General features: G+C 44.4%; 1 protein-coding gene across 1 annotated transcript in view; it reads left to right on the top strand.

The window, feature by feature from the left end:
• Positions 1-27,489, top strand: part of Ak7 (adenylate kinase 7) — a 65,621-nt gene that overhangs the window by 28,973 nt on the left and 9,159 nt on the right. Inside the window, exons 11-14 of the mRNA XM_059279172.1 lie at positions 9,637-9,765; positions 11,595-11,663; positions 14,871-15,068; positions 16,531-16,751. Of these exons, the coding sequence (XP_059135155.1) occupies positions 9,637-9,765; positions 11,595-11,663; positions 14,871-15,068; positions 16,531-16,751 (617 nt within the window). The remainder of the gene's footprint in view (positions 1-9,636; positions 9,766-11,594; positions 11,664-14,870; positions 15,069-16,530; positions 16,752-27,489) is intronic.

The following is a 27,489-nucleotide window of genomic DNA, read 5'->3' on the forward strand; positions in this document are numbered from 1 at the left end:
GTCTGGTTATAAAATGCTGCCTGTGGGCTGGAAAGATGGCTCAGTGGTCAGGAGCTTTGGCTGCTCTTCCAGAGGACCCCAGTTTGGTTCCCAGCGCCTACATACAAGTGTCACCACCCCCTGTCACTCCAGTTCCAGGGGACCTGATAACTTCTTCTAGACTCTACACATACTGCCCTCACATGCTCAATGCACACTCAGACACACACACGTAAATAAAAACAAAAAAAAACTTTCCTTTAAGCTGTCTGTTTGCAAAAGTGACGTGCTATAGAAAATATAGTAACAATAAGAAATTCAGTTCATAATCTCATCTCTCAGAAAAAAATTATTGTTAATTCTTGGTAACTATCTGATAATTTCCTAATTAAAAGAAAAATCAGGAGTTGGCAGCGTAGCTCTGTGATAGAGCACTTTCTTAGTGTTCATAAAGTCTTTGGACCCCAGCATCACCAAAACATGAGCCCTCTTTAACATAGGGATTCTAGCATCGTCCACAAAGCAAGCTAAGTGTAATCAGTGTTTGGGACTCCCACCTCGTCAGGCTCTCAAGTGGTCTTCTTGTTGTCTTGCCCCTTATTCTGCTCTTGCTGGTTTCTGTTTCTGATGCTCCAGGGTTGGGTGGTGCTAAGTGGAGACCAGGTGACAGGGACATGGCATCCTCAGGTAGCAGAAGGCACTGGGAGCATGCTGCTCTTTTTTGTGTGGCCTTCCATGGACCAAGACCCATCCCCTGTGTGTCCTGGGCACAGGCCCCGACTGCCCTCCTTGGTCCTCTAGGACAGTGGTTCTCAACCTTCCTAATGCTACCACCTTTTAATACAATTCCTTATGTTGTGGTGACCCCCAACTATAAAGCTATTTTTCATTGCTACTTCATAACTGTAATTTTGCTACTGAAATGAATCATAATGTAAATATATGATACACAGGATATGTGATATTCAACCCCTGTGAAAAGGTCTTTCAACCCTCAAAGAGGTCATGACCCACAGGTTGAGAACCTCTGCTGTAGCGATTTCTTCTGGAATACCACACCTTTGGCACCAAGATGGGCCTCTTCCTAGCTAATCATGTCCACAGTAGTTGGGAAACAAAGGGAGTCCCCAGTCAGACGCTCGACTTTGGGGGTTCAAACACAGCAGATCCCACTACATGCCCCGGAGGTAATAGCCCTTGTGAAAAGTTGCAGAAGTGTGTGCATCACATGGGCCATTTGGGCAAGATAGAAAATGAACAGTTCATCTTATCTTCCAGTTACTGACACGACGTTATATAGAGAGGAACCCAGGGCAGGGCAGGACAGAGGTATGTGTGGTTAAGCAGTCTTGGTCTCCATGTGGCCTGGCAGATGACCTATACTTGGGTTCTTTAGGATAGAATGTAGAAATCCTTGTCTCCAGAGAGACAAATCCATTCCCATGAAATAATGGCCTTTGCTTTGGGATGATCTGTCTGTGAGGTTCTACTGTTTCCAAACCCAAGGTGACTGCAGGTTCAGGACAACTCTTATCTTTGTGTCCTCAGCCTTAGAAGGGGGATGAGATAGTGTGGGTGTTGGTCGTTCTTAGAGGGGTGCTTTGAATGGTTAGACACTTCTATCTGCAGAGTTCCGCGGGAGTCTGACCTAAAGTACAGAACACAGACATGGAGCGAAGGTGGAGAGAGATGCCAGCCTTCTAGTCCGCTAAGTACCTGCTATCCCAGCTCTGGCACTGACTACATGACATCCTGGTTACCTGCATATCCCACCCAGGGGCTGTGCCACTGCCCAAGGCCCTTTGATTGTTTGCAGAGTATATATTCTGGCTCCAGGCCTTGACTGTTTGTTCAGACTGTTACATGCCCTCCTTGCCCTTTGTTGTTATTTAAGTTTTTTAAAACAGGGTTTCTCTGTGTAGCCCTGGCTGTCCTGAAACTCGCTCTGTAGACCAGGCTGTCCTCGAACTCAGAGATTCCCCTGCCTCTGTGAGTGCTGGGATTAAAGGCGTGCGCCAGCACTGCCTTTAAAGCCTATGGCCCTTCTAGCCTTTTTCTTAAGTCCAGCCAGGTTACCTCTTTCTCTCTTGTCCTAAGCCAGCCTGATCTGGGAGAGAATGGGTTTGAACATAACTACCTAAGTGTTCACTTAAACAAGCTGACCTAATCTTGTTTCTGCTTTGCTGTGAGATAGCCCATGAGGAAATGAAGTTTAGATAGAGATTTCCCAAGGGAAATGGGGGGGGGGCACAGAAAACACGGGCTAATAGTTGGAGGTACAGTGAGACCTCTGCCTTGCCCATGAGGCCTTTTGGAACCATGGTCTACCTGGCTTTCCCCACAACCCTAGCTCTCCCTCTTTGTGGAGGGGAAATCCCTCAAGATAAGACATTCCATGGCTGTGGGGCGGTGGTGGTGGGGGACTAGAAAAGGAAATTTGTCAGGATCACAATTTGTTGGAGAATGAAATGTTTAGGAACTAACAGGTATACATGATGGCTGGGGTTTAGGAGCCCAAACAGGCCACTGGGCACAGGCAACTGTGCAGGCTCTGAAGAAGAGGCATGGGTATCCCATCCTCAACCTACAGGATGAATCAAGACTGTTTTTACATTGCTTTGTTTTGGTGTTTTAAGATAGTCTCTCTCTATAGCCCAGGCTGTCCTCAGACTCACTCTTCTCCCAGTTGGTACCCCAATGCACCCATCACTTCTACAAAATGAGAATAATTTATCCAATCTTCTCTCACTCTAGGAAGATCTTTGTTAATTTCTCAAGTGTGATAGGTAGCTTTAATTGTCAACTTGGCACAGCCTAGAATCACCTAGGATGAGAGTCTTGATGAGAGATTCCCTAGATCAGGCTGGACTGTGGGTGAAGGGACCTGAGTGTTTTGGGATGCTCCCCTCTGGACCCCGACACAGACCACACCCAAAGACCAATTTCCAAGCATAACCAAATGCAAAGAGATTCTTTATGAAGCAAGGCAAAGAGATAAGGTGGCTGAGTCTGAACTGGGCAGAAACAGCAGCAAATAGATTTGCATGTGTTAAATCTAAGAGGGGAAAAAAAAGGGAGGCCCATGTAAGAGTGAGCTAGGATGTGTTGATAAGTTCTGATTGGGTATTTTAATTAGGTTAGTCAAAATAATGAATTTTGGTTGCTGAACCTTGATGTTTTGATAGTTGGGCCTTGGTGATCTGCCTCAGGAATGAGTCAGTGGCCAAATAAGGGAATAGACCTTGGTGGCTAGCTTTAGGAATGCAATCTTTTTTTTTAAATTTATTTTTAATTACACTCATGATATTCATTAATTACACTCATGATATTAATTACATTTGTGGTATTCATTGATTACATTCACAGTATTCATACAATAATTGTATTTATGATATTCATTAATTACATTAATTGTATTGATGTATTACATTCATGATATTATGTGGAATGTAATCTAATAGTTTAGCAAGGCAGAGAAAGGTAAAAGGCAAAACCTGTGGGTGCCACATTTGCCATCCTCGGGCCAGCTAGAGCCCTTCCGTGGGTATGTCTGTGGGAGATTGTCTTGAGTATTAAATGAAGTGGGAAGACTCAGCCCTCTGTGGGTGGCATCAATCACTAACTTAGGCAAGGGATTCAGGACTATGTAAGCATAGAGAGCGAGCTAAGTATTATCATGCATGCATTAATTTCTCTCTGCTCTTGACTGTGGGTGTTCCTGCCACTTTGGTTTCCCTGCAATGATGGACCATAAACCATCTCCCCCTAAGTTCTTTTTGCTTGGATATTCTATCACAGTCACAGGAATGAAACCAGGATGTCAAATCTGTCCAAAATTCCCTCTGGTCTGTGTTTACTTGAACTGAGAATGTGAACCTTGAGTTTGTTTGAACAAAACAAGACCTTTGAACCCTCTGCAGGGACAGGTGTCCAGAACACCTGGGGAGCTCGCTCTTCCCTCACATGACCCCTCTCAGTTCCAATGTCTAGCAGCACAAGTTTCACAGCCCCACAGGGAGGCACTTCAAGGCCCCAGGCATGTTTCTTCCCATCTGCCCTTCAGCCAGAGTGAAGCTATGGATTTTTTTTTTTTTTTTGAGACAAGGTTTCTCTATGTATCCCTGGCTGTCCTGGAACTCACTTTGGAGACCAGGCTGGCCTCGAATTTACAGAGATCTGCCTGCCTCTGCCTCGCGAGTGCTGGGATTAAAGGCATGCGCCACCACCGCCCGGCTTTTATCTAAGGTTTTTAAACTAAAAAGGGACAAATGTTCACACTTCTGTCCATTTCATATCTTCCCTGTACATGGCTAGCATCAACTTTTAAACCCCATTTTGGTAATTATGAATGTGGGTTAGTAGTAACATTTTAATTATTACTAATATTGAAAAAGATAGACTGAAAATTTAAAAGAAACCCAGGGTAGTGATTTAAACGCTGTGTCCAGTTGGGTTTCACTCATTCATTTTAAAGCAGACAGGCCCAGCTATTATGGAAAGCAGTGAGGGAATTCCTAACATAGTGAAAGACAGATGGCCGGGTGTGGTGGCTCACATCTGGAGTCTTAGCACTGGGAGGCTGAAGAAGGAGGATCGGTGGTCTCAGGCCAGCCTGAGGCAAACAAAAGGGGTGGGGGTGGGGAGGCTGGAGAGGTGGTTCGGGTGGTACAGCTGCCTGCTGCACAAACGTGAGGACCTGAACTCAGACTCCTGGCACACATCTGTAACCCCAGCACCCGGCGGCGGCGGCGGCGGCGGCTGGTGACAGATGGGTCCTTAGAGCTGACTGGCCAGCCAGCTACCCAAATCAGGGACCTCCAGGTTCAGTGAGAGATCCTGTCTCAAAATATAAGGTGGAAAGTGGGGGTGCGACAGCGCACGCCTTTAATCCCAGCACTAAAGAGGCAGAGGCAGGCAGGTCTCTGTGAGTTCGAGGCCAGCCTGGTCTACAAAGCGAGTTCCAGGACAGCCAGAGCTATCACACAGAGAAACCCTGTCTTGAAAAAACCAAAATAAAAAGAAAGGAAGAAAGGAAGGAAGAAAGAAAGGAAGGAAGGAAGGAAGGAAGGAAGGAAGGAAGGAAGGAAGGAAGGAAGGAAGTCAAGGGGCTGGAGAGATGGCTCAGAGGTTAAGAACACTGATTGCTCTTCCAGAGGTCCTGAGTTCAATTCCCAGCACCCACATGGTGACTCACAACCATCTGTAATGAGATCTGGCGCCCTCTTCTGACCTGCAGGGATACATGCAAACAGAACACTGTATACATAATAAATAAATAAATCTTAAAAAAAAAGAAAGAAAAAAAGAAAGAGAGAAAGAAAGAAAGAAGTCAAATACAGAGGGAAAAAAATAGAAGTTGAAGAGAGGAGAGGATGGAGGTAGGTGGGAGAGGTGATTCAAAAGACACAAAATGAGGGAACTGAGTGGTGGTTCAGACTGCTCTTGCTGGGTTCCATTGCCAGCACCCACATGGTGGCTCACAACCATCCATAACTCTGGCTCCAGGGGATCTGACACCTTCTTCTGACCTCCACAGGCACCAAGCACATGTGTGGTACACATACATGCAGGCAAAAACACCGTACCCATGAAATAAAATAAAAAACGTATATGCAAGTTACAGATGGTTGTGCATTACTATGTGGGTGCTGGGAATCAAAAACCAGGGCTCTCTGGAAGAGCAGCCAGTACTCTTAACTGGTAAGGATCTCTCCAGCCTCCAAAATAAGTGTTATTTTTGGTTTTGTTTTATCTGAGATGAGAGACATGTTCATCTGCTCCTCAGTGGTAACCATCCTATTTCCTGCATGCCTCCCATGCACTGTGCTGTGACCCTCACGTGTACATAGTAACATTTATCCATGAACAAATAAACACAAAGGAGCAGTCCCTTGTCTCAGATAGAGCTCAACATTGACAAAGGCCGTGAGTTATCTCTAGGGAGGTCTAGTTGTCTAGAGAAAGACACTTAGGCAATCCCTTAGTGTGCGTCTCTGTATCACTTTTCTGTTGCTGGGATGAGACACCATGACCAAGGCAACTTTTTTTTTTTTTTTTGGTTTTTCAGGACAGGGTTTCTCTGTGTAGGTTTGCGCCTTTCCTGGAACTCACTCTGTAGCCCAGGCTGGCCTCGAACTCACAGAGAGCCACCTGCCTCTGCCTCCTGAGTGCTGGGGTTAAAGGCATGCGCCACCACTGCCCGACTCCCAGGCAATTAATTTATAACTTCCTTGGATTTACGGTTCCATCATGGTGGGGAGGCATGGCAGCAAGCAGGAAGTGGAGAGTTTATATCTTCAAATCCAAGCATGAAGCAGAGGGAGAGCAGGGAGTGAGGCGAGACTACAAACACCCAAAGTCTACCCTCCAGCCATCCATACCCTCCAGCAAGGCTGCACCTCCGAAAGGTGCCACAACCTTCCAAACAGCGCCACCAACTGGAGACCAGGGGTTCAGACATCCATGCCTGTGGGGGACATTCCTCATTCAAACCACTGCACTGGTCATGCCTCTGTTATTCCACAAGGACCAAAAAAGCTACAGGAACCCCATTCTCACTTCCTGGACACACCTCTCTTTTGACTCTGTAGAAGGTAATGGCAACCCTTTAAAACAATCCAGGCTAGTAGGTGAGGATCTCAGCTAGATATCTGTGACCCCAGGGGGAGGGAATTGAGGGTGAAGACAGGAAGGTGGCTGGAGCTTGCTGACCGCCTCAAGGGAATTAGGCAGAGAGTGACAGAGCAGGACGCCTACATCCTCCTCTGGACTCTGTATGCACAGGTACGCCCACCAGCATACATGCGTTCCCACACACTTAGACATGCACACACTTTCATACATACCAAATAGAAATAAATAAATAAATAAATAAACAAACAAATAAATAAATAAATAAAAATATTCTCTAGAAAATGAAAACCAACTGCTTAAATAAAGTTCATGTTCAAATGTTAGTAAGTCCTTTGATTTTTTGAAGTTTGGGTTTATTTCTTTACTTATTTCTTTGTACCACTACAAACCTTCCAGGAAAGTTGTGTTGATCATTAGGAGGAATTTGGTTATGCTAAACCTTTATCGTCTTTTGTTCATTTAAGTCTCTGAAGGACAAGATTTTCTGAATCTTTACTACCTAGTGACCTGTGTGACGCTGAAAAGTAGAAGAAAGGAGAGTGTTTTGGTTTTCTTTGTTTTTATATATTTTGTTTGTTGGTTCATTATGAGGCAGGGTCTCCTGTAGACAAGACTGGCCTCCAACTGGCTATGCAGTAAAGGATGGCCTCAAAATCTGATCCTTCCGCCCCCTCACTCTTGAGTGCTAGGATCACCATCATGCCCTGTATGTGGTGCTGGGGATCAAACCTGGAGTCTAGTGGATGCTGCATAAACATGCTATCATTTAGACTATAGCCTCATTCCTAATTAGATTTTTTGAGTCATGAGTTTTGATATATATGTGTGTGTGTGTGTGTGTGTGTGTGTGTGTGTGTGTGTGTAGTCCAGGCTGGCAAGGAACTCACTGTGTAGCCTAGATTGGAAGGACATGACTGCTCCAAGGTATGGTGGAGGAGGAGGCTTATTGTAGATAAAAGGAAGAGCATAGCCAGAGGCAGAGACATCTGGGAGAGTCCAGAGTGAACAGGACTGTGAGCCTGGCCATGTGAGGAGATGGGGGAGGGGAGAGCCAGGAGACTAGGAGAGTAAAGGGTGAATGAAAGGACCAGGTACCAGTATAATCCAAAACGGCTGGATTATACAGGGGAGGGCAACTGGGAAAAGAGCAGCCTAGCTCCTGGGCTGGAGAGTTCAGGGTAGGGTGTGAGGCATGCCAGCCAGACCCTGTAACAGGTAGGGAGTGAGGGATGCTGGGAGAACCAGGAGGCCAGGTCTGCTTAGATATATTAAATAGACACCTCAGTTAGTTTGTCCTGGGTTTGAGACCTAACAACTGGCCCCAAACTATTCGTTTTACATCCTAGACTCCTCAATAAGCTGAAGGTGCAGTATGTGCCCTGGGAATGTCTTTGGGGGTTGCCAGACTCACACTGCCCTTGTAAGACAGGCTGTGCCTGAACGTGACCACAGCTGTGGATGGTAACTGGCCGTGGAGGAGCTGCAGCACACTGTCATTTCCCACTGTAGAGCAAAGACTCCCTCTCAATCGTTCCTACCTAGCCGTTTCCAGGAACTCTGGGTTGGGTCTAAAGAAAGAACTGGCCAAAGGGCATAGGTCAGAAATGTGACCTGGAGAAGAGGGTGTGGGGGTAGGGGTGAGCGCATTCTGACCGCAGCTTCCTTCCCCCTTACATGCTAATTTTATTCATTAGTATTCAGGGTTCTGGGGCTAAACTCAGGGTCTTCCTCACTTTATGCCAGGCAGGTAGGTAGGTGCTGAGCCCTTAAGCTCTGCTGCGGCCCTTTTCAAAAGCCTTTGAAAGTCAGCTTGAGTTTGCTGTTCAGATCTAGCAAATATTTATTGAGCACCTACTTTTGTTGGGGAGGGGTAAGGTGAGGGTATTGTAAAACCAAGGGCCTTGCCCATACTGAACACATGCCCTACTACTGAGTTACAGCCTCAGCCTGAGTATGTAAGTATGTTCTCTCTCTCTCTCTCTCTCTCTCTCTCTCTCTCTCTCTCTCTCTCTCTCTCTCTCTCTCTCTTTTCTTTTTGTTTTTCAAGACAGGGTTTCTCTATGTAGCCTTGGCTGTTCTGGAACTGGCTCTGTAGACCAGGCTGGCCTCGAACTCACAGAGATCCACCTGCCTCTGCCTCCCGAGTGCTGGGATTAAAGGAGTGTGCCAGCACCGCCCGGCCAGCAAAATACTTGAATACTGTCTCACTCAACAGAAGTATTTATTACTATGTATTAAGGTGTAACTTAAAAATAGAACTGATGACCAGTGGGCTGTCTCGGGGTAACAGCACCTGCTGCCGGGCCTGGCAACCTGATTTCTACCTCCTCTAGGACCCATGTGCTAGTAGGAGAGAACTGACTGCCACAAATTGTCCTTTGACCTCAACATGCACCATATGACGTGTGTGTATCCTCACACACACCCACTAAATAAGTAAAATAACAATAATAGTAATAATAATTTTTTTTAAAAAGGAGAGGGCTGGAGAGATGGCTCAGCATTTTAGAGTACATGCTGCCCTTGAAGAGGCTCCCAGAACATTGGGCAGCTTACAACCACCTGTATAACTCTAGCTCCAGGGAACCCAACACTTTCTTCTGTCCTCAAGGGACACCTGCATACATTTGACATGCACACACACACACACACACACACACACACACACACACGTGTACATATATTAAAAATAAAAGTAAAACCAGAGGAAATCTTTCAAGTAGGCAGGACCTGATGCTGGTCCACTCACTCAGCTTCCCCACAAGTTGTATCACAGGTTTCCCAGCTGTGGGAGATACCGCCTGCACTTGCTCTTTCTTGTAGACCAGTTCACTGCTACCTTAAGTATGCTCTAAAACATGTCATGCTCAGAAATAAAACAACAGGGCTTGTTTTCAAGGGCAAAAGAAAGGGTCTTCAATAACATTTTTGCCTACACAACAGTTCTCAGGTGAGTTTAGAGCATTACCCTGTGTAAATCCTATGTCATAGTAACATACATGTATGTATTTTTTTAAAAATCAGGTCGGCTAGAAGATCAATATATAATTCGATTTATGAAGGAAAAGCTTAAATCTATGCCTTGTAAGAACCAAGGTTACATTTTGGATGGCTTCCCAAAGACCTATGATCAAGCAAAAGACCTGTTCAACCGTAAGTGTGGGTGCTCTCTCCCTGTTCAACTGTAAGTGTGGGTGCTCTCTTGGTTCTGTGTATAAGTGTGGGTACTCTCTCGGTTCTGTGTGTTTATGCTCTCAAAACTCGGAACCTTAGTATTTTGCTTGTTTTCTTAAATCTGTGTTGATTTATTTTTCCCCCTTTGGTTTTCTGAGACAGGGTTTCTCTGTGTAGTTTTGGTGCCTATCCTGGAGCTTGCTTTGTAGACCAGGCTGGCCTCAAACACAGATATTCGTTTGCCTCTGCCTCCTGAGTGCTGGGATTAAAGGCGTGCAACACCACCGCGAAGCTAAGCTAAATCTGTTTTTTTTTTTTTTTAACTTTGTTTTTATTTATTTATTTTGCATTCTTACTGTTTGGATAAATGGCTTACTTTTTTTTTTTTTTTTTTGGTTATTCAAGACAGGGTTTCTCTGTGTAGCTTTGTGCCTTTCCTGGAACTCACTCTGTAGACCAGGCTGGCCTTCAACCCACAGAGATTCACCTGTCTCTGCCTTCCGAGTGCTGGCATTAAAGATGTGTGCCACCACCGCCCGGCTGTTTTTCTTTTTTTGTGACAGGGTCTCGTGTAACCCAGACTGGCCTTAAACTCACTGTGTGGCAGAGAAAGATCTTGAACTTCCCACCCTCCTGCCTCCACCTCCCCCGGTACTAGGATTAGGTCTTCCTTGACTTAAACTTCCCACCCATTGGTTAGAAATTGTCTTTCTCTTTACCCCCAGTCTCAGGCAACTACAATGCCACAGGTTTATTCTGTTTATTTTAGTGTTTCTGGCCCCTCCTATATGGGGAATTGCACACTGCTTGTTCTCCTGTGACTGGCATATTTCACTTAGCACAGTGTCCTCAGGTTTGTCCATGCTGTCGGCCTTCTTCTTCTTTTTTTTTTTTTTAATAATGTATTTAATTTTGTTTTATGCACATTGGTGTGAGGATGTCAGATCCCCTGGAACTGGAGTTATAGACAGTTGTGAGCTGCTACATGGGTGCTGGAAATTGAGCCCAGGTCCTCTGTAAGATCAGCCAGTGCTCCTTAACCCCTGGGCCATCTCTCCAGCCCCGTCAGCCTTCTTTTTTAAGTCAGAATAGTATTTCATTGTCATGTTTTTATTGGTTTGTCTGTCAATAGGTATTTGGGTATGAGAGGACTTCTAAGCTCAATATTCTGCTTATGGCTGATTTCCATTAATGATTGCTAGTTAAAATATGCCAGCTGGGGAGACAGTTCAGTCCTAAAGTGCCTGCCATGCCACATAAGCATGAGGACCTAGGGTTAATGCCCAACACCCAGCTGGGCGTGCTGGCCTGTGCCTATAACCCTACCACCGGGGGTATACAGACCCCTGGAGCCTGATGACCAGCCAGTCTAGCCAAATCAGTGAGTCCTACATTCCATGAAACACCCTGTTCCCCAAAATAAAGTAAGGAGTGGTTGAAGAAGACTCCTAACCTATAGCTCAGGCTTCCACCTACATTTACACACAGCAGCACACATGTATACACACATATAAACATACACACATTATCTGACATCTGAAGCCAGGTCTGCATGTATATGCCTGTAATCACAGTACTGGGGGGGAAGAGACAGGAAGTTTGCAAGTTTAAGGCTAGCCTGGGCTACATCATGAGAAGCAGAGGCAGGAGAATTGCTGCGAACTCAAATCCAGCCTGTGCTACAAAGTGAACCTTGTCTCAAAAGGCCAAAAAATGTTTTTTTCTAATTAAAAAACAGTATTTGGACTTTTACTGTGACCCTAGTAATTTGTTAAAAAGTGTAACTATACATATTTTTGTTTTACTAGAGGAAGATGAAGAGGAAGAGGAAGAAATCAGAGGCAAAATGTTTCCCTTTGATAGATTAACTACACCTGGTGAGTTGAAAATACTTCTAAAAGGTCACATTTAAGTGTGTGTGTCTGTGTGTGTGTGTATGAGAGAGAGAGAGAGAGAGAGAGAGAGAGAGAGAGAGAGAGAGAGAGAGAGAGAGAGAGAGAGAAGCAGGGGAGAGAGAACAAGCATGGAAGTTTGGGTATGTGCAGGCATACACATGCACACACACACCCGAGAGAGTAGAGGTCAACTTTGGGTGTCATTTTTCAGGTGCTATCCACCTTGTTTTGTGAGACAGGGTCTCTCACCAAACCTGGCACTTGCCCATTCAGCTAGGCTGTCTGACCAGTGACCCCAGGGATCCTCCTGTCTCCACCTCCCCAGTACTTCCGGGTAGATGGCACCATCCAGGGCTTTTCCTGTGGGTGCTGGGGATTGAACCCAAGTCCTTGTGAACTCAGTGTATGTCGGCAGGCACTTCACCCACAGAACCGTCTCTTCAGCCTCTCCAAACACACAGTTAGGGAATGTTATTCCATCTCTTTATGCCATATAACCTGTTTGTTTGTTTGTTTGTTTGTTTGTTTGTTTGAGACAGGGTTTCTCTGTGTAGCTTTGGAGTCAGTCCTGGATCTTGCTTTGTAGACCAGGCCAACCTTAAACTCACAGAGATCCGCCTGCCTCTGCCTCTCAAGTGCTGGGATTAAAGGTGTGCGCCACTGCCACCATACAACCTTTTGTTTTTATTGTTTTATTTTTTGAGAGAGAGTTTCTATGTCTAACAGCCCTGGCTGTCCTGGAACTTGGTTCTGGACTTGCTTTATAGACCAGGCTGGTCTTGAACTCACAGAGATCCACCTGCCTCTGCCTTCCAAGTGCTGGAATTAAAGGCATGCACCACCACCAACTGGCAAGAATTAATTCTTTTAAGATTTACTTTCTTTTTAGTGATGCCTATGTATGTGTGTGGGTGGGGTGGTATGTGCACATGTATTTGGGGACCCTCAGAGTTCAGCAGTGTAGATTTCTGGCAGCTGGAGATAGAAGCAGTGTTGAGCTGTCTAGTCTTGGTGCTGGGATCCAAACTCTGGAGCTAGAACCATGGTCCTCTGGAAGAGCAAAAAGTCCTCTATATTTTGTGTGTATGTTTGTGTGGGGTGTCTGTGTTTATTTGTTTCTTGAGACAGGGTCTCTCTATGACATGTAGTCCTGGTTGTCATGGAACTTAAAAGGTAGCCCAAGGCTAGCCTTGAACTCACAGAGATCCACCTACCTCTGCCTCCCAAGCACTGGGATTAAAGGTGTGCACCACCACACCAGGCCCAATAAGCATTCCTAACTGCTGAGTCTTCTCTCTTGCTCAGGGATGAGTATTGTGGGCTCTCAAACGAGTGGCAGAAACATGAAATGCCTGAAAGATGGGTTTTCTCAAATATCTCCTTCATGTAGACATACACTTAAGAAAAAGAAAGAATGGAGCTGGAGAGATGGCTCAGTGGTTAAGAGTACTGACAGGCTCTAATAGAGGACCCAGGTTCAGTTCCCAGCACCCATGTGGCAGCTCACAGATGTCTCTAATTCCAAGATCTGGGATACATGCAGCAAAAACAGTGTACATAAAATAAAAATTAAAGAAAAAAAGAATGAATGAAGTTAATTGCTTCTAAAAAAATAAAACAAACAAACAAACAAAAAACCAAAACCCACCAGGGCTGCCTGGTTTAGGATTGGGAAACGCTTCTAAGGAGTTCATTTTGCAAATTCCGTGTAGAGCCTATGCTATCACCAAGACAACTGGATAAAATTCAGTTTAAAATGTGTCAAGCACTGAGCATGATAAAACCTCACTGGAGGGGTGGCTCAGCAGTTAAGGATGGTGGCAGTCTGAATGAGAACGCCCCACATAGACTCATGCATTTGAACACTTGGTCCCGAGTTGATGGCACAATTTGGGGAGGTGTGGCTTGTTTAGAGGTAGTATGGGGCTGGAGTTTGGCTTGAAAAGTCTGGGGGAGGGGGAGATGGGGGAGAGAGCCTGGCAGGAGGGACGGTAGGGGAAATTGTAGTTGGGATGTAAAATAGGAGATAATAATAATAATAATTGTTAGGATCCTGCCCTCACTCTTCCCGGTTCTGGCATCTTCCATCATCGGGGCGAGGCGACCTCATACCCACTGCGTGGTCATGCAATCCCCACCTTAAAAGCAGGACACGGACCCCCACCTTTTCTGTTCTGTTTCCTCTCTGCTCTCTCTCTGCTCTGCTCCCCGCTTCCCTCCCCCACCAGGCCTGGTTCCTCCCTCCTATCCCCTCTGCTTTCTAATAAAGCTCTCTATAACTCTGGTAGTTGTGGCCGTGGCCCGTGACTTTTCCGCCAGCACCATTTACCCATCAGTAATTATAATAGTGATGATAATAATAATAATAATAATAATAATAATAATAATAATAATAATAAAGATTTTTAAAGACTCGTGTCTTCCCAGTTTGTTCTCTCTCTGCTTCCTGCTTGCAGTTCAGAACGGGAGCTCTCGGCTGGCCGCTTCAGTGGCCATGCTCGCCACTTGCCCATGGCAGTGATGGCTCTTACCCCTCTGGAACCACAAGCCCAAATAAACCCTTCCTTCTGGAAGTTGCCTTGGCCACGGTGTATATCACAGCGGCAGAACTCTTGCTGCTCTTTCAGAGGACCCTAGTTCGGTTCCTAGCACCCACTTTGGGTTGCCCACTCTGGCTGTAGCGGATCCAGTGATCTGGTCTCTTTGATTACCACACACACATGGCATACATACACACTCGTACACACATAACTAAAAATCAAAAATAAATCTTGAAAACAACAAAAAAGAAAAACAAAAGTCTAGAACAACAACATCGAAAACCTTACTTCACCTCCTTTATCCTGTGGGGAAGTCATTACCACAGCATGCCAGATCCAGGGGCGAAAGCCTAGAGATGTGACTGTCACGGGGTTAGTAGATTTTCTTCTTAACAGTATCTGCTGCTTTTATAGGAAGAGAGGCCGGAGGGAGGGAGAGAAAAGAAGATAGATGCTGCAAACTCCCAACGGGGTTTCTAGTCTCTGGAATTGGGAGGTCTGTATGCATTTTTCCTCCAGGAAAGAAAACCAACCCATCAGGCCTTTTGCAGCCACGTGAGGTCTCAGCTGCTGACCAGACATGTTGGTTAGCCGTGGCCATCCATCCGTACTGTGCCTTGCTGATCCCAGACCTTCTCCCTCTCCCCAGAGTTTGTGTGTGGTCTGGATGCCTCTGACGACTTTCTGAAGGAGCGGGTCATGAACCTCCCAGAGAGCATCGTGGCGGGAACTCACTACAGCCAGGACCGATTCCTCCGGTCTCTGAGCAACTACCGGGACATCAACACCGATGATGAGACGGTCTTCAACTACTTCGATGAAATTGAAATCCACCCAATACACATTGGTATGAAGTGACCTCCAAGATCCCAGCAAACCCTGATGCACAAGGGCCTGGGATGGACCTGTAGGGCTGAGGGAGGACCCCCGGATATAAAATGTGACTGACAGCTCAGGAAGCCACAGGATTCCTCCAGGACAGCCATTTTACCCGGGGGTAGGGTGTTGGGATGTTATTATTATACAGAAATAGATGAGTCGGTTACAGGATTGAATATCAAACTGGTCTATTCCTACAAAGAAGTGTGCGTTCACTTCTGGCTGATTTGAGCATTCCGCTGGGTTCCTTGGGCAGGGTTCTGGCCCTGTTTCATTGCTGAGCACTGGTACTCAACATAGACTTCTCCTGGCCTTAAAGTTTGGTCAACTCACCCCAGAACTACCCCTCAGAACGTAGCACCCAGGCAGCACATAGGAAGCAACACACCTTAGCTTCCTCTTCTTCCTCACGTGTAGCTCCAGATCCTAGAGTTCATGGCAGTCTGGTGCCCCTTGACCTTGTGAACCCCCTGAGTTCCCCCTAGCTTTCTGGATCTTGACATGTCTTCTGGGGTTGAGGAGTGAGAAAGGAAGGATTTGTTTTGCCTCACAGTTTGAGGAGATAGTCTACCCATCCCGTCTTCCTGTTTTCCACTCTGGGTAGTGATTGGGGTTTGCCTCCATTTACATGTCTTTTGGCACATCAGGCACATTTCACATGTGAAAGCTAAGGGCTTGTTACCTCCACATGTGGACATTTGTGCTTAGTTAGGTGACCCACCTGTAATTCCAGCTGTGGAAGGGAGGTTACCTAAGCAAGAAGGCTAGCTAAACTAGACCTTATCAGTGGGCTCTGGGTTAAATCAAGAGACCATGCCTTGCTTGATCAGTAAGGTGGAGAGCAATTAAGGAAGACTCCTGAGGTCAACCTCAGGCATCCACCTGCGTGTGCATACATGTATTTGTGCACCTACAACATATGTGTACTGCCACACATGGAAATCGCATACATACACACATACCATGCATACATACACACATACCATGCATACATACACACATACCATGTACACAGACAAAAATGAAAACAAATTCAGACTATAGTATAGCCCATTCCCTCATCCATCTGCTCAGATCGATGATGCTTCTAGAACTTAGAAAGGGCATAAGGGTCATTTGCTTGCAATCCCTGCATGCAGAGCAGAGGCCTGGTAACTGTCTACATAGTGAATTCCAGTCTATTTAAGGCCGTTAGTGAGACCTTGTTGCAAATTGAAAAAGAACTGTAAGAGCCAAGGCCAAATCCTCCCACCCCTGACTCTGAGACTCCATTGTAATTGCCCCTGAGAAATGAAACTCTGAACCTTACTGCCAACTGGAAAATGAGGCTTTGATGTGACCATTTCTCACACACACGTGTAGAATGTCTTTTCTAATGACAGACATATCTGGACTCTGTGTGTAGATCTCCCCTCTTCTGGCATTTAAAGATGTAGGAAAACTCGAAGATGCCCAGAACAGACTTGCTATCAAACAGCTCATCAAAGAGATCGGGGAGCCTCGGAATTATGGCTTAACAGACGAAGAAAAGGCGGAAGTAGAGAAAAAGGCTGCGGAGGAACGCTTGGCCAAGGAGGCTGCTGAGACAGCAGAGCGTGAACACAAAGAAGCCGTAGAGATGGCAGAGAGGATAGCCCGCTGGGAGGAGTGGGTGAGTGTGAGAATACGGGAGATTAGGGCTGGGGAGGCAAAGACGCTTAGGCAGCAGAGGCTCTAGATGGCTTTATTTTTTGTCGTGTGTGCTATTTAAAGAAGGCATCCATGGTGTTTTACATGGTACCAATAAGGAGCCATTGCCATCGGAAGTCATAATATGGGCTGCAGATGGCTCAGTGGGTAAGGGCACCAGCTGCTCTTCCAGAGCATCCGGGTTTCAGTTCCAGCACCCACATATCAGCTCATAACTGTCTGTAATCCAGTCCCAGGGGATCTGATGCTCTCTTCTGGCCTCTGTGGGTACTGCATGCATGTCGTGCACATACATGCAGGCAAACACTCATACACATAAAATAATAAATAAAATGATTACAAGCATTATATGTATTACTACATATGAATGCATAACATTGTGTTGTTAGCAACCTTGTGATTGGCTCTCCATTACCTATCTATTGGTCTAGCCTAGGCAGGCAGCCTCACTCTACTGATTCCTCAAAACACTAAGTTGAATGATTCTGTTTCCGAACTTAGCACTCAAATCTGTCTCTTCACTTCTGGTCAGGATCAGTTTCTGTTTGTTTGGATACATCTCACTCTGTGGTCCAGGCTGGCCTCAAATTCATGGCAATCCTCCTGCCTCACTCTTCCAATTGCTTAGCATTACAGTTGTGAGCCATCATGTCTGGCTCCAGTCAGTGCTTTTTGCTAGATTTCCAAGGTCAACCCTTGTTGTCTCCAGTCTATTTCCACACATGTAGCATGCTTTCTCTGTACCATCAGCCCACAAATAAGGACACAGAGGCTTCTTATTAATTATAAAAGCTCGGCCTTAGCTTAGGCTTGTTTCTAACTAGCTCATAACTTAAATTAACCCATTTCTATTAATCTACGTGCTGTAACATGGCTTGTAGTTTTTACCTCTCTTCCTGCATGTCCTGCTTCTTCTGTGTCTGGCTGGCGACTCCACATTCTTCTTCCCCAAGACTTCTCTGTCTCCAGAAGTCCCACCTAACCTCTTCCTGCCTAACTATTGGTCATTCAGCTCTTTATTAAACCAATCACAGTGACACATTTTCACACAGTGTAAAGGAATGGTCCGCAACATTTCCCCTTTTTTATCTAAATAAAAAGGAAAGGTTTTCACTCTAACATAATAAACTATAAACAATAGGAACAATTATCAGATAAGAATTACATTCACAATGTCCAGTCCATTTGTATTTGGTGAATTCAGAGAAAATACTCCATTATCTATCCTCTTTTGATGAGTCCAAAGTTTTGTACCTAACTTACTTTCTTTTTTTTTTTTGTTTTTTTGTTTTTTTGTTTTTCAAGACAGGGTTTCTCTGTGTAGCTTTGCGCCTTTTCTGGAACTCACTCTGTAGTCCAGGCTAGCCTCGAACTCACAGAGATCTGCCTGCCTCTGCCTCCCGAGTGCTAGGATTAAAGTCACACGCCACCACCACCCGGCTAACTTACTTTCTATCATGACTAAAGGAAACTGTAACCATAGCTATCTAGTCTTCAACCCCATCAAAGACCTCAGAAGGATAAATATTACCTGAGTAAACAGAAAGTGCAGAGCAAACAACTTCTAAAACTATGAGAAATGACAGGGACATCTGGCTGCCTGGATAGTCACCCCAGGTTTCTTTGTAATGTTTGGGTATCCATCCTCAACCTACACACCTAGAACATCTGACAGACTGTAGCTAGAGTTTTTTTTTCCGGGTCCCACCAAGCTCTGGCAGTCCCTTAGCCCACTTATAAAATAAACATACAGACACTTCTATTATTTAAACTGTTCGGCCATTAGCTCAGGCCTATAATTGTCTAGCTCTTACTCTTATACTCAGCCCATTTTTGTTAATCTATATGTTGCCTCGTGTTCTGTGGCTTTTCCTGCTGCCTTTACATGCTGCTACCTGGACGGCAGGCTGGCGTCCCCTCCAGACTTCCATCTCCCAGCCTCTCCTCTCTGTTTGTCCCACCTATCCTATACTTCCTGCTACTGGCCAATCAGGGTTTTATTTATTCATAACATAACAGGACACCCCACAGCAACAGACTTTTCTGTGAAGCAGGAATTTTGAAGGACTGTCCTCCCTTGTCTCTTGACAAAGTTCGGCAGTCACTTTCTTTCATGTCCTGTTGTCCAATTTAGACAGCATATTGTCAGCAGTTGAGGTAAGGGCAGTTTCTTGCCCACATGACTAGCTTTCTACAAAGAAAGCAAACTATATGGAGGCTCTTCAATGCCCATCACCCCTTTTTTTGAAGTAGATTGGTGCTGTCAAGAGCAGACATGTCTCACTGTCATGAAAGCCTTATGTTATTATAACATTTTTTCTTTTTTTATGATTTTTTTATTTTATTATTTTATAAGTATGAGTATTTTGCCTGCATGAATGTCTGGATCCCCTGGAACTGGAGTTAATAGACAGTTAGTTGTGAGCTGCCATGTGGGTGGTAGGAATTGAACCTGGGTCCTCTATAAGAACAGCCAGTGCTTTTACCACTGACTCATCTCTCCTCCTCCCTATTATAACATTTTAAATGCTGCATTCTGTAGGTCTTTGAAGTGTTTGAAGATCATCTATCTATCTAAAATACATCTCTGTATGGCTTTGAAAACATACCTAACATGACTATGAGTTTCATTGTTATATATGACTACCTATTAACCTGTATTCCATCCATTATTATCCTAAATAGCTTTCAAGGACTAAAACTTTATATTACATTTTCAAATGAGCTGTATAGGTATAATATCTTAAGCAAGAATGGAAACATATATACAGTCTAACAAAAATGATCTTAAATTTGTATCAATATATAAAAACCCATACCAATGTAAAATATTTGAGACTAATGGTTGTTCAAAAGTAGACTCAGCAATCCACCCTTTTATCCCATCATTTCTATACTACATCCCCCATTTTCCCTTCAGAAAGAGAGCCTTAAATCTTTTGTTTAGTTTTTTTTTTCTGACATTACCAATAACAAATTGTAACCAACCTCTCAAAACAATGACTATTGGTGAAATTATTAAGGCCACTCCACATAGTAAAAAGGAGATTTATTTAATGGCGTAACTTACAAATGAAGGGATAGGTAGGTTGAGGGTTCTGGGAAAGACGCAGTGTAGTCCCGCGGTGTTCTCTGGAGAGCTCTGTGGGCCCACCTCTAGTGTCTGGGTTCCCAGCAGCAAGAGCACTCAGCGCATCCTGATCTTGGGTCTTCAGGGCCCTCCCTTGTAGGCGTGATAGTTACCAAAGCCTCAGTGGGGGTTGGAACTTCCAGACCAAAGCTGGAATGGCTACCCACTACAAATGACAAACATCTAAAACCCACCAAATGACCGAAAACCACCCAGCCCACCTCTTGGGAATGTGGGCATCATGTTCTCTAGACTGCTTCTTGTTGTATTGGGGTGATGGCATCTATGGGGGGTCCCTGATAAAATTAGGATAATGGTCAAGTCCTGGGAGAGCTAGCTGTGACATTTGTTATCCAGTCTCTGTGTAATAGGAAAGTGCAAGGCTTATCTGCTGTCCTGGCTACAATAGTCTGTGAGGCTGGACCATCTCAGCCAGCAGTGCTGAAGCTGCTCTGCATGTAGAACTCTGAGGAAACTGCAACAGAGGCACTCTGAGAGGCTGGATCACCTGGGCCACATGTTTTCATTAGTGTCTGGTTGTAGTTTTTTGTTTTTGTTTTTTACTCTTTGCTCTTTGAGAGGCCCACCACCCAGCTCCCAAATGAATACACAGAGATTTACTCTTACTTGTAAATGCCTCGCCTTAGCTTTGCTTGTTTCTAGCCAGCTTTTCTTAAATTATCCCATCTACCTTTTGCCTCTGGGCTTTTACCTTTCTCTATTCTATATACATTTCTTTCCTTCTTACTCTGTGTCTGGGTGGCTGGCCACTAGCATCCTCCTCTCCTTCTCCTTTTCTTGCTGTCCCTCTTCTCTCTTCTCTTATTTATTCTCTCTGTCTACCAGGCCCACCTATTTTCTTTCCTGTCCAGCTATTGGCCATTGAGACATTTATTAGAACAATCAGGCTAGACAGGCAAAGTAACACAGCTTTACAGAGTTAAACAAATGCAACATAAAAGAATGCAACACATCTTTGCATCATTAAACAAATATTCCACAGGATAAAAGAATGTAGCACATCTTTAACTAATATTCCACAACATCTGGTCCTCTTGCTCTGAAAACACACAAACTTTCAAGAGTAACATACATATCTGCATTAATACAAGTAGGGACTGTCTATTGTACACAAGCCAGCCAAAGAGGACTTTTTTTTTTTGTTTTATGTTTGAGCAGGTAAAATATTCATTGCCTGTCTTGTAATTTTCCTAGGTTTATTTTTTTTTATATCTGTAGTCAAGATTTTCATGAGATCTCCCCCAATCAAACCTGAGTCTCTTTAACCTTGAACAAATCCACAGCCTTTCATTTCCTGTGGAATCAAAAGCATAAACTCTTCTCCAATGCAATACATTTTTGGAATTCCATTTTAAAGTTAAGGCATTCCTAAAGTATATAGGCTGCTTTAATTCAGCAGTCCCTCTTATAATCCCATGTCTCTCAGCAGCTGTCGTTCACTCATCAGCAATCCAAAAATTCAAAGTCAACAAGACACCATATAGGATCCAGACTCTCTGTGTATTTTCCATTTTTATGTGGCTTATCCTTTTTATATTATTTTATTCTCTCTTTAAAGACTTTATCTTATTATTTGTAAACTATTTTTTCTATGACTGTCTATATCTATTTACTTTTTTAAGCCTATGCACATTTATTATTATTATTATTTTATTTATTTAATGCAGAATGCCATTTATTGAAGGAGGAAGGAGGTCTTAAATACAGGCTTACAGCACAATGGGAGAACCCCAGAGGGCAGAAGTTCGATACCGATTTTTTACAATCTTGCATCTAAGCTGTTAACGCCCATTATGCAGGATACACAGACAAGGATCTTCCCTTAAGCATTCAGGAGGATGGAACCCAGCAGGGAATTAGCATAGAGAGGATATCAAGGTCAAGGTCAGCAAGCAAGGCAACAGTTACCCAAAACGGGGGCCAGGGCCCTACAGGTCCCCTTTTACTAAAAAATGAGCTTCTGACTTAGGTGCCTACGCACATTTAAAAAACACACTCTAAACTGTTCAGAGGTTTTTTCCTATCTGGATCTGTCTTTACTGAGCACCTGCAGCATTTTCTGACCATGTGAGACAAATCTTAAACTGTGTCAGCTGCCATGTGGCTCAGCTTAACGCATGGCACTGGTGCATGGTGTAGGTGGCTGGCTCCAGCCCAGAGGCAGTAGCGGGTAACTGTGCATCTATAGCTGAGCACCAACCTGCCTCAGAGACTGCAGGACTAGAAAGCCACATCTGGCTCCTTCTTCAGAACTTTTCTTAGCTTTCTCCAGCCCTATGTTTGGATATTTGAGCCCCTACATTAAATGCCATATGTAGTAAGCTTTCTCTATACACCCAGTTCCCAAATAATGACACAGAGGCTTCTTATTAATTATGAAAGCTCGGCCTTAGCTTAGGCTTGTTTCTAAGTACCTCTTATAACTGAAATTAATCCATTTCTATTACTCTATGTGCTGTCACATGATTCATGGTTTTTACATCTCCTCCTGCATGTCCTGCTTTTTCTGCATCTGGCTGGGAATTCTGCCTTTCTTCTTCCCCAAGACCTCTCTGTCCCCAGAAGTCCCATATAACCTCTTCTTACCTAGATATTAGCCATTCAACTCTTTATTAAACCAATCACAGTGGCACATTTTCACACAGTGCAAATGAATATTCTGTAACACGCACTTCATCCAGAGGATGCTTCCAAAATGCACTGCCAGCATAACCAGTCTCTGTTGATACTCCTTATGGGCTGCCCAACATCATTGGATAAAAAAATCAGCACTAGTCACTGTGGCTCACAAGGTCCAATATGACCTGGCTGCTTCTAATATTCCCATTTCAAATAATGTAGTCTTCCTATATCTTCCTTATTTGTCTAAAGTCTTTGCTAACACTCCCTTGCTGCCATATGTGAAATACTAACTCTGGCTTCTTTCCCTAGCACATTATAACCCCATTTATACTTCTTTCACCTTTACATTTATTATGACTGATGTACTGTAGATTTCACGGACTTATCTCTTCTTGCCTTTTCCTGGCACAGAAAACTTAAGCTGTGTGAGCATGGGCATGTGTTTGTTGTTCTCTGCTGTACTCATATTGTTTTGAACAGAGTCTGACATATGTCAGACACTCAATGAATACTGAAGAAGGAAGTAGGGAGGAAGGCAAGCTCTTTGTTCACCAATGGAGGAATACACCTTTGGTGACCAGGACACCTGTGTGTCACCACGGAGGCCAGTGACACAGAGAGGAATTTAATCTGTTTATTGTGTTTTTATGTGCCTGCCAGTATGTCTGTGCACCACATCATGCAGTGCCTGCAGAAGCCAGAAGAGGATGTCGAGTCCCCTGGGACTAGAGTTAATGAGAGCTGTGAGCCATCAAGTTAACATTTTTAAAAGGGGAAACATGTACTGCATAAACCTGGTGCCCTGGGACCTGGGTTCAATCTGAGAACTATCGTTGCCTTGGAGGTGGGGGTGGGGGCAGCCTCCAAGGCAGCACAGGGCTCGAAGGGAAATCCACAGCATTGGTGTGACTGAGATTTTTCTATCTGGGAGGTTAGGGAATGAGACTCTCACGCACTCTCTTGATGGTCTCTTTATTCTCTCTTCCCCACTGCTTATATACCCCAACAAAATCTTTCAGGCAATACAAGAGTCATAGAGAGGTTACATTTCATTTCTTAAGTGAGTGATTATAGGTAAAGACATGATTGAAAACAGACTCATCCCAACAACATATATGCCATATATCTAAGTAACTGGTCATGAGCAAGCAAGGAGCATATTTTCTCAGCCAACTCTTGTTGAGAGGCTGCAAATTGTGGTTATAAAGAAAGAATCATTTGCATTTCTATCTACCTTGAGAGGCAATCTTGTAGGGAATTTTAAGAGAATCACAAACCTAAACTGCCGACGAGCCCCAGAGAATGAGAAAATTGTGTACTTGCAACCAATCTGAGTGTATTAGTTGCTTCAGCCTTTTGACCTGCAATCTCCCAGGCAGGAGAAAGGCAATTTAAACCGAATCACGACTCTGTCAACATTTTTGAACTAACACCCTGTAGTCAGGAATCCGGGCACCCCCTCCTATCTCAGAGGCTAGAAGAGTGCTAGCTCAAGTCTCAGGATATGGAGACACTAGGAACGTTGCAGATTCTCTAGTTCAGGCTCGGGTCAACATTCCGGAGTTACTGTAAATCTTTTAGCATCAGCTCAGGGGGCACTTTCCAATATACCATGACACCATGATGTTCCAAATCTTAAAATGTACTTTCAGCTCTGTGTATAACTCCTGACTATCAAAAGAAACCTGTAGCCCTTAATTTGGGGCTGCAGAGTCAAATTATTTTCTGGAGCCCTGACTAGTCAGAATTTATTTTCACAAAATTGAGGTCAGGAATGGGTGCAAGGAATTAATCATTTGCCAGCTAGCAATAATTGGGATGTTTTGTATTTATGACCTAGTCAGACAGCTCAGCTATGTCCTTGTGAACTATAGATTGCTTTTTTGGGATTGTTTATCTTAAAAACCATTAGCAAAGCATCTATATGGTCTAACCTGAAGTTGAGACCTGTGACTGCATTTCTCAGCAATAAAATTAAAGAATTTTGAGCCAGCCTGGCTCCTGGACTCAAATGTTTTCCTAAATCATAAATCTGAGTTGTGATCTAAAGCAGCTCCTAATGGAACTCATAGGCCTTAACTATGAAACATATCCTTGTATTTAAGTTTCATTCATCAAAAACTCTGTATCAATTAGACAATACAGCTTAAGGGGGAATCATCTTCCTGACAATCCATAGATATAAATGCCCAGTAGATCGGGATGTATTCATGAGATAAACACACTACATTACAGGAAGTGGGGCGTCTCTCCATAGCCATGCCAGATACCAGGGAATGATTATAGCAGTAAACATGTAAAAGCACAACAGAAGCAGAAGACATTCTGGAGTTTGTAGCCTCATGGCCATGCTTAAAGAGGTTTTACCCATCAGAGAGTTCTTCTGGTGGGCTGATATAGCACAAATCCTAATTGGTCTTAATAATAAAAACTCAGAGTCAGATATCAGGGTGAAAGCTGAAAGATCAGAGAAGCAGAGCAGTCAGCAACTGGAAAGACTTTTTACCTCTAGGAATCCTTAGACTGAAAGGGCTAAGTTCTTGTCTCCACCCTGCCTTATCACTTCCTCTCTCTGCCCAGCCATATCACTTCCTGTTTCCTCCTCCCAAGTGCTGGGATTAAAGGTGTGTGCCACCACTGCCTAGCCTCTAGTAGCTAGCTCTGCACTTTAATCTTCCAGCAAGATTTATTTGTTAAAGCAAATAAATATCACCACAGGCTGACACCTAGAACTTCAATTGCCACTTGTTCTTCCTGTGACATGGCTACCAGCAGAGAACCCATGAGAAATAGCTCCCAGGGTAAAGAGAGAGACAGGATGAGAGGGGTGGGGATGGAACTGCCTTACATGTCATTACCAGCCAGCAAATTATATAGAGTTGAGGAGAAGAAGCATTCTGTCCCTTTAGAGCTCAATTATGCCCATCTGGTCAGATGACCAGCCACAATCTGAGGTCTGTGCCTCTCTCATGGTCACCCCTTGTGTTCTGCAGTCATTCTATGGATGTTTTGGCTCAAACTTCTTGAAATACTGAGTCTAGTTAGTGGCTGCTGATGTCAACCTTGTGCACCTACAGAACCATCAGGGTTGGGGGCAGGAGATGGCTAACTCAGAACAAACACATCATTAATAGTATGTACATTTGCCGGGCGGTGGTGGTGCATGCCTTTAATCCAAGCACTCGGGAGGCAGAGCCAGGCGGATCTCTGTGAGTTCAAGGCCAGCCTGGACTACCAAGTGAGTCCCAGGAAAGGCGCAAAGCTACACAGAGAAACCCTGTCTCTAAAAACCAAAAAAAAAAAAAAAAAAAATAGTATGTACATTCTTAGTCGGGCGGTGGTGGCGCACGCCTTTAATCCCAGCACTCGGGAGGCAGAGCCAGGCGGATCTTTGTGAGTTTGAGGCCAGCCTGGTCTACAGAGCAAGATCCAGGAAAGGCACAAAGCTACACAGAGAAACCCTGTCTCGAAAAACAAACAAACAAAAAAAATAGTATGTACACTCTTGTGGTGATTTGCCTGCCTAGCCCCCAGTTGATGAACTGTTTGGTGAGAATTAGGAGGTGTGTTCTTGTTGGATTGGGTGTGTCCTTGAGGGTAGACTTTGAGGTTTCAGAAGCTCATGCCAGACCTAGTTTCTCTCTCTTTCTCTGTGGATCAGGATGTAAAGCTCTCAGCTACTGCTCCAGTGCCATGCCTGTCTGCTTCCCACCATGATGATAATGGACTAACCCTTTGGAACTGTAAGCCAGCCCCTGTTATGGAATTTGTGACCCCTGGGAAAAGATATAATTAAAAGATTTATTGGTTAGCTATCATCCTGCTATCAATTTATTGATTGCTAGCATGATGAACAATTTTTGAACCAAATTTGAGAGATTGCCATGCAGGAGAAGCATGGGGAAGAACTTTTAAAGGGGGAAAACCACACAAAGACCTTTGAATATCTATGCACTGAGTCAGGGTTCTGGTGAACTTATCTTCCAGGGACTGGAGTCAGAAACAAACTGCTGATGGGTACCAAGATGGATGCCTAGCATCAAATGGAGCTTCTTTAGTCATAACACCCTCAATTAAATGCTTTCTTTTATAAACTTTGCCTTGGTCATGGTGTCTCTTTATAGCAATAGAACAGTAACAGCTATTAATAAAACATGTGAAAATCCCTTTCTACAATGTAGAATGCAATGTCTCTGTAACGCTGGGTATGAAAGTACCCTGGTTCCTTTATTACCCTGCCTGTGCTTTGTAACTTTGAAGGACTGATTAGTCTCCACAGCCTAAAGTTGCTGAGTCAGACTAGACAGGGTTGAAGTTTTCATACCTATTTCTAAACTATCTCTTTGCAAGGCTGAATTAGTTACTTTTCTGTTACTGTGATGAAACACCATGGGAGGGGGACTGGGGGGGTTGGCGCACACCTTTAATCCTAGCACTTGGGAGGCAGAGGCAGGCAAATCTCTTTGAGTTCAAGGCCAGCCTGAGCTACAGAGTGAGTTCCAGGACAGGCTCCAAAGCTATACAGAGAAACCCTCGGGAAAAAGAAGAAGAAGAAGAAGAAGGGCGGTGGTGGCGCACGCCTTTAATCCCAGCACTCGGGAGGCAGAGCCAGGTGGATCTCTGTGAGTTCGAGGTCAGCCTGGTCTCCAAAGCGAGTTCCAGGAAAGGCGCAAAGCTACACAGAGAAACCCTGTCTCAAAAAAACCAAAAAAAAACAAAAAAAAAAACAAAAAAGAGGCCGGGCGGTGGTGGCTCACGCCTTTAATCCCAGCACTTGGGAGGCAGAGCCAGGCGGATCTCTGTGAGTTCGAGGCCAGCCTGGGCTACCAAGTGAGTTCCAGGAGAGGCGCAAAGCTACACAGAGAAACCCTGTCTCGAAAAACCAAAAAAAAAAAAAAAGAAAAGAAAAAAAAAAAAGAAGAAGAAG

Source organism: Peromyscus eremicus, chromosome 14, assembly GCF_949786415.1.
Source record: "Peromyscus eremicus chromosome 14, PerEre_H2_v1, whole genome shotgun sequence".
Taxonomy (NCBI): Eukaryota; Metazoa; Chordata; class Mammalia; order Rodentia; family Cricetidae; genus Peromyscus; species Peromyscus eremicus.